This window comes from Callorhinchus milii, unplaced genomic scaffold, assembly GCF_018977255.1.
Source record: "Callorhinchus milii isolate IMCB2004 unplaced genomic scaffold, IMCB_Cmil_1.0 Scaffold1412, whole genome shotgun sequence".
In the NCBI taxonomy this organism is placed as follows: Eukaryota; Metazoa; Chordata; class Chondrichthyes; order Chimaeriformes; family Callorhinchidae; genus Callorhinchus; species Callorhinchus milii.
The window spans coordinates 7231-13987 of NW_024706153.1; the positions used below are offsets into that span (position 1 = coordinate 7231).

The following is a 6757-nucleotide window of genomic DNA, read 5'->3' on the forward strand; positions in this document are numbered from 1 at the left end:
CCCCGATCCCGTATAGTGGAGTGGGCACGGCGGGAGGCATGGAGGAAGTCAGTATTCTTCGAGCAGAAGGAGTGGACAGGTTGGTAACATTGGTAAACACCACTTCCTCCCTCTCACACCCACCCACCTCCCCACCCCAGTGTTGGATGTCCCTCTCCACCTCTTTCCTACTGTGGTTCCAACAGCTCAAGCCCCACAGCCCTCACTCCTCGCACTCATCAGCCGACTCCTATGGCTCATGTTACTAGGCAACTGGATTCCTGTGTGCTGCCTCATGGCAGCAGGTCCTCCCGGATCTGAGCTGAGAGAGCCTCCTGGGAGCTCGTTATAACAGTGTTGGTGACCTGGGTGTGAGGACAGGGCAGTGGGACCAGCTGATGCCACGGGCGGCTGTTCAGTTCGCGAGGAGCCGTGCCACATGCTGTCAGCATCACAGGCCGAGCACTCCCCGCACCTCACCTGCCCTCCCGTGCATCGCTTTTACGTGCGCTCTCCTGCCCTCCTCTCCCCTGTCCTCCTCTCACCTGCCATCCGTTTCCTTGCCGTCCCCATATCTCCCTTGCCCTCCCTTCCTCTACCCTGCCACAATTCTCCCTCCCACGACCCTACCTCCTTTCCTCTCGGCACGCCTCCCCTCCCGTCAACAGCTTTCCCCTCCCCTCGCCACACCTTCACTACCCACTACTCCCCGCCCATCATCAACTCTCTCTTCCCCCCTCCACCTCTCCTCTCACGGCACTTCCCTCCCCACTTCTCCCCTTCCGATCTCTCCTCTCCGAACATTACCTCTCCCCTCACCTATCCACCTCTTCCCTCACCTCACCACATGTCCCCTCATTTCACCACCTGTCCCCTCCTAAACTTTCCCCTCCCCTCCCAAACTCTCCTTCCCCACCACACAACATTTCTCCCCTCCCCTCACCCCCTCTTCCCTCTCCACTTCTCCACCCCTACTCTCCCATCCTGTCACCGTCTCAAACATGTCCCTCCACAAATGCTCCACATCCATCCCCAGACGCTCAATACTCCTCCCCAGCTCTCCCTTACAAACACTACCCTCTGTTACCCTCCCTACTCCTCCCATGCCCTCCCCACCCCTACCTTGCCCTCCACACCCGTGCCTTCATTTACATACGCTTCCATCTCCTTTCCTTTCCACCTCTCACACCACTCCCTAACCGATCATTCCCCTTCTCAACCCTGCTCACCGCTTCTTCTCCTGCCCACACATCCCGCCGTCCCCTCCTCTGACCCCCCCCTCCATTAAGCATTCCTCCCTCCACTCCTCACCCTCCTCTACACACCCCTACCTCCACTCCTCTTCAGACCAATGGAGAACTATCAGTTTAAAAGAGCAACTCAGAAAATCATTGTCATGTGCACGGATAGCGAAAATCAGACATACCTCAGAGATTTACATCTGTGCAGGACCGACACCAGGCGCTGTATCCCTTCAGTTTGGATATAACAAGAATCCAGATCAATCTCTTCCACCATCTCACAGGTCTGCAGGTCAGCAGCCATCACAATGCAGTCCACAGGGCTCAGTCTATTTCGACTGAGATCTATTTTCTTCAGTGTTCCTATTGTAGCTTTCATCAGGGGTTTGTTCTGAGACTCAAACAGGTAATGCAATATGTTCAGCAGATCACCTTTCTTGTCTGATTTCCCACTGATACTGGTCTCAATTCCTATATTTTCGAATATTCTCTGGATCCAATCTATAACTTGACGGGTTGTTTCAGAGGAGAGTGTCCCCAACAACTCATTCAGCAGAGACTTTGTGTAAGGATCTGATAGGCCAATGAGGAATCGCAGGAAGATCTGGAAGCGACCGTCGCGGTCACTGTGAGCTATATCCAGCAGCGGAGTCAGGTTGGGGGGTGTCGTGTGGGTTGGCATCAGGATGTATGGAGTCAGGAACTGAGCCAGAGCAGCTACAAACTCCTGGATGGTGAGGTGATGGAAGGTGTACACCATATTGTGAGCAGAGCTGTCTTTCTCCAAAAGTTCCATCATGAATCCAGATAGGAACTGACAAGGCTCCAGCTGAACAGCTCGAAAATGTTGACTACTGAACACAATGGTCCTCTCCCTCACCCCCAGCAAGGCCATTTCTCCAGTTTTCCGCAGCACCTCACGAGGATTTTCAATCTCACGTCCGTGATTTGTCAGTATGTTGTAAATGTGATTGACATAGAGCTGTGTGATTGTTTTGGGGAACGGTCTCTCTTTGCCCTTTTTCTGGGTGAAGAAGCATTCCAGGGATGAGCAGAGGATCCCGCAGTACGAGGGATTGTAGCACATGGTGTACAGAATGGGATTCGCTTCCACGTATGTGAAAGCCATCACTGCGATCTCAACGTCTTCAAAGAACTTCTGAAAATATTCCTTCCTCTCTTCTGCCAAGAAACCCTGGATTTCCGCAAAGAGGTTTATCTCAGGCTGTAGCAATGACTGCAGCGCTGTTGGTCGGGTTGTGATCAGCACTGAACAGCCTGGGAGGACTTTCCGCTGAACGAGACAACGCACAATATCACTCACTTCACACCAGAAATGGGGATCTAAGCAATGATACTGAGCCTCGGTGTTTCTCTGAGTGTCTGTGAAATCAATCCTATCCTTGAATTCATCCAACCCATCAAATATGAACAGCAGTTTCCCAGGTTCCTTCCACAGTTGGTCAATCACCGATGAGAGGTAAGGATAGGAATTCAGGATCAGGTCTCTCAGGTTGATTCTCCCTCTGATCACATTCAACTCTCGAAATGTAAAATGAAAGACAAAGTGGAACTGGGGATAAATCTTCCCAGTGGCCCAGTCATGAACCATCTTCTGCACCAAGGTGGTTTTCCCGATCCCTGCAACCCCACCCACCACTGAGGTGCCATACATGCTGTTTTTACAGAAACTGCTTCTCAGTAATTGACTCATGTGGATTCTCTCGAGTTGGTTCTTGGTGTGTTTCTTCTGCCACTCTTCATGGTCTCTGCCTCTCGCCAGCAGCTCATGTTCCACAAGACTCTGATCACGTGGGGATGAGATGAGAATTAACTTTGTGTATCGAGCAGAGAGGGAGAATGTTGTTCTCTTCTCCCGGCCTCGGATTGTGTTCACTGTCAGTGTCTTATTTTGTTCTCGAAGAGTTTCCTTGTGCTGAGACTGAATACCTTTAATTAGAAAATTGAAAATCTACATTACAAAGTTAACACTTGTCTGTTATATACAATACATTGGACATTTGAATCATGCCTTTGACTTTCGAAAAATTCTCAAAGTTTCTGACACCGTTGACAGGGCAGTTGAGCTGAAGGTACGATCTGAAGAGGGTGTTGAGGGGAAATATTCAACTTTGCAGCGATTGTAAAGCAACTTTTCTATTAGTGAAAATCTGACAATGGTTTGTCAACTATTTGTTACTTCAATCGGTGTTATTTAATATTTACAGTAAATCTTAAATTAGGAATGAACATTATAAATATAATGGGGTGAAATTCAAGGTTAAGATTTAGATTAATTATATCTCGAGTCTGTCATCTTTACTGTGATTAATAGAATGGAGCAGGGATTTGGGATTTGGATGAAAGGCTTCTTGAAGCAGTTTGGTAAACGCCTACAAAACGTAGGCTGATGACCTCGGACTGTGAGATTCATTGCTGTGATTTTATGTGCTTGGATTGAGCTGAGTGCAATCCAGGCTTTGGATCTCTTGCTCGTGAGAGCCGCCACCTATCTACAGTGTAATGTGTCAGAATGAAACTTCTGTTTCACACTAAATATCACAAAATACAATAAATGCGCCACAGGATTTTATACCAAAGTTACAAAATAAATTTACTTTGTAGAATAATTATCTGTTCATATGTTTGGTTTGTTATAATAGCTGCAGAAGATGATTGCTGTCACCACTCACGTTCCAGACTGTCTGACACTTGTGATTCAATCCCACTCCAGGTTGCTTCATGGAGTAAGGTGTTTCCTATTAACAGAGATTTGTGTCAGTTTATTATTCGAATAAATCTCCACCGTGATACTGTGTTGAAAGCTTATAATTATAAAATAACCTTTTCTTTGATCTCCCTCAGTATCTTGCCCAGCTTGTGTTTGGTGGGATGAAGTTTCACAAAGATATCCCACATGGCTCTTGTCTCATGGGGTCCTTGCTCCAGGACAATCTTCACAGCAAACTCAGCTGCTTCCCCATCTCGCTCACTCCACACCAGTTGGTTTATTCCCTGATGGACAGGAATCACAGCAGACGAAAACACTTAGTCACAGAGTAAGTAAGTTGCAGTACAGAAGGTAGCAGTTTTTCACTTGGTCTCAGAATAAGGCTGTCTACATTTCTATTAAATCTTCCAGCGGACCTTACCCGAATGACCAGCTTAACGGTTAAATTATGAGGACAGTTTGCGCAAACTTGGTCTCTATTCCCTTGACATTAGAAGGTTGAGAGGTCATCTGGCTGAGCTTCTTAAAATAACTAAAGGCTTGGAGAGTGTATATTCAGGTAGATTATTTCCGCTGGTAGTGGCAATCCAGAACAGGGGGCATCAACTTAAAATTAGAGCTAGACCATTTAGGAGTGAAATCAGGATGCATTTTCTCACCCAAAGGACAGTGGAAATCTGGAAATGTTTCCCCGAAAAGCTGTGGATGCTTGATCCATTCACATTTTTGAGACTGGATCACTCAGGCTACTTAGGAATACGGAGCAAGGTTGGGTCATTTGACTTTAGGTACAGAGCAGCCTGAACTTATAGAACGGTGGAACAGGCTTGAGGGCCTGAATGGCCTTCTCATGTGTCTATGTTACAATATTTTATGTTTCTGTTACCTCGACCATCGCTTATCAGGGCATTCCACCTGCCAGCAACTCTCAGTGTGACACAGTGGGAAGTCTCCTGGACAATACATTATTATGACGTTCATCTGTTTATACTGTATCATCACTGATTCCCCCTATTAGTGGGGTAAATTATACCTATTGATTCTCTCTCCTCATGTACACTTCTATCAGGTTTCTGCTCAATCTTCTCTGACTCAATATATCCAATGACTCATCATAACCCGTGTCAGACGTGTTGATAAAACATTCTATTCAATGTGTATCTTCCCTGTAGGTTATTAGCCTTATTTCTGGTTTCTGATTTGTTGCGGGCTCCCAAAAGCCTGATCCACACTTTCACCATATAAAGGTTTGATGATTCCAATCTCCTGGCTTTGCAAGACCCCATTCCTCCAACAGAAGTACAGACCATCCACAATCCTGCTGGTCAAGGCTCCGTACTTGCTCTATTCAATTTTCACCCCCCCACTTATCAAATTCATAATAATGTCTCTCTCATCACGATCCTACCACTACGTTGTATTTCGTATCTCAGCAAACTTTTGCAACCCAACTGCACCACTCACTCGCTCCACTTAGCAAACAGCGGCTGCATCATTTCCACATCTGACTGTTCATCACAAGTGTAGGAGCTTACATTCATTATCGTAATATCCTAGTTCTTGATCAGACAATGCCTGCACTCCTCCCGTTCCCTTCCCACCTGCAGACCCAAACCGTAGAATGTACTTTGGATAATCGCCATCCCCTCACTCATCAGATTCCCCACCTGTTTCAGACCAGGTACCAGAAACCTGCTTTTTTCACTTACTGGACTGCCTATGGTCCCTCTACTTTGTAACAACAACAAGTGACACGCAGAGAGTGATTTTCACGTCTGGAGGATGTCCCAAGGCGCTGGACAGTTAGGGATCGAGACCTAAGCATGTGCGAGGGTTGGGGAGGCTGGATTAAGTGTGACGGAAAGAAGAGAGGTGGGAGAGTAACCGAACGCATGATTAAAGAAAAGAGTCTTGAGACCAGCCTTGAAGGAGGCAAGGTATCAAGCGAGTTGAAGGGACTGTCGGATGAAGATTCTGAATGTGGGGGCAAAGTGCCTGAAAGCTCAGGCACCTATGTGAAGGTAGGACGGGAGACATTGCGCAGAACGGAAAACGCTGTACGGAGGGAGCTGGCTGTTAGGTACTGAAGTGCCTTGGGATATCCTCCCAAAACGAAAGTCGCTTCACATATTTTATCTTGTTGTTCTTCTTGTAACTATTGCTTTACTTACCGCAGCCTCGTCCTCACTTATTATACATTCGCTCCTCAGTTCAAAACCAAACTGTTTCACAAAATCCTCTACCACGGCTTGCAGCCTCGGGAGGTAGAACCTGGTGACTCGGTAAAGCTCCTTGTCGGAGAAGTCGGCCAGCATTTGTCTGAAAGTGTCCTGGGCTGCTGTATTTGAGAGAGGAAACATACGTCAATAAGTAGCACTCACACTGACCATCAATACAATGTGGTGTGTGGGGTCAAGGCTAGAAGTACACACTGATCACCACCAGGGTGCGGTGTGGGGGAGTAACATTAAACACTAACTATTACCAAGATGTGGTGTGGAGGACTTAGAATACACACGGACCATCACCAGCGCTTGGTGTATTGGGGCTAGCCATACACACTGACCATCACCGGGGTGTGGTGAATGGGGGAGTGTATTTGAAACACACACTAACCATGGCCAGGGTGTGGTGTGAGTTGGGAGCTAATAATACACTGATCATTACCAGTGTGTGGTGTGTGTGTGTGTGTGGGGGGGGGGGGTTGTGTGTGTGTGTGTAAAAATGCACACTTACCACCTCCATGGTGTGGTAAGTTGAGGGGATCACAATAAACAGTGACCATCACCAAGGTGTGGTGTCGCTG

At 47.3% G+C, this 6757-nt stretch overlaps 1 protein-coding gene across 1 annotated transcript; it reads right to left on the bottom strand.

The window, feature by feature from the left end:
- Positions 1-1333: 1333 nt before the first annotated feature.
- Positions 1334-6289, bottom strand: LOC121852810 (NACHT, LRR and PYD domains-containing protein 3-like; the record flags this gene model as incomplete). Its single annotated transcript, XM_042346709.1, has 4 exons — positions 1334-3170; positions 3914-3979; positions 4064-4235; positions 6123-6289. Coding segments are annotated over 4 exons (2180 nt in total), but the record flags the coding sequence as incomplete, so codon positions are not given.
- Between the last annotated feature and the right edge of the window lie 468 nt (positions 6290-6757).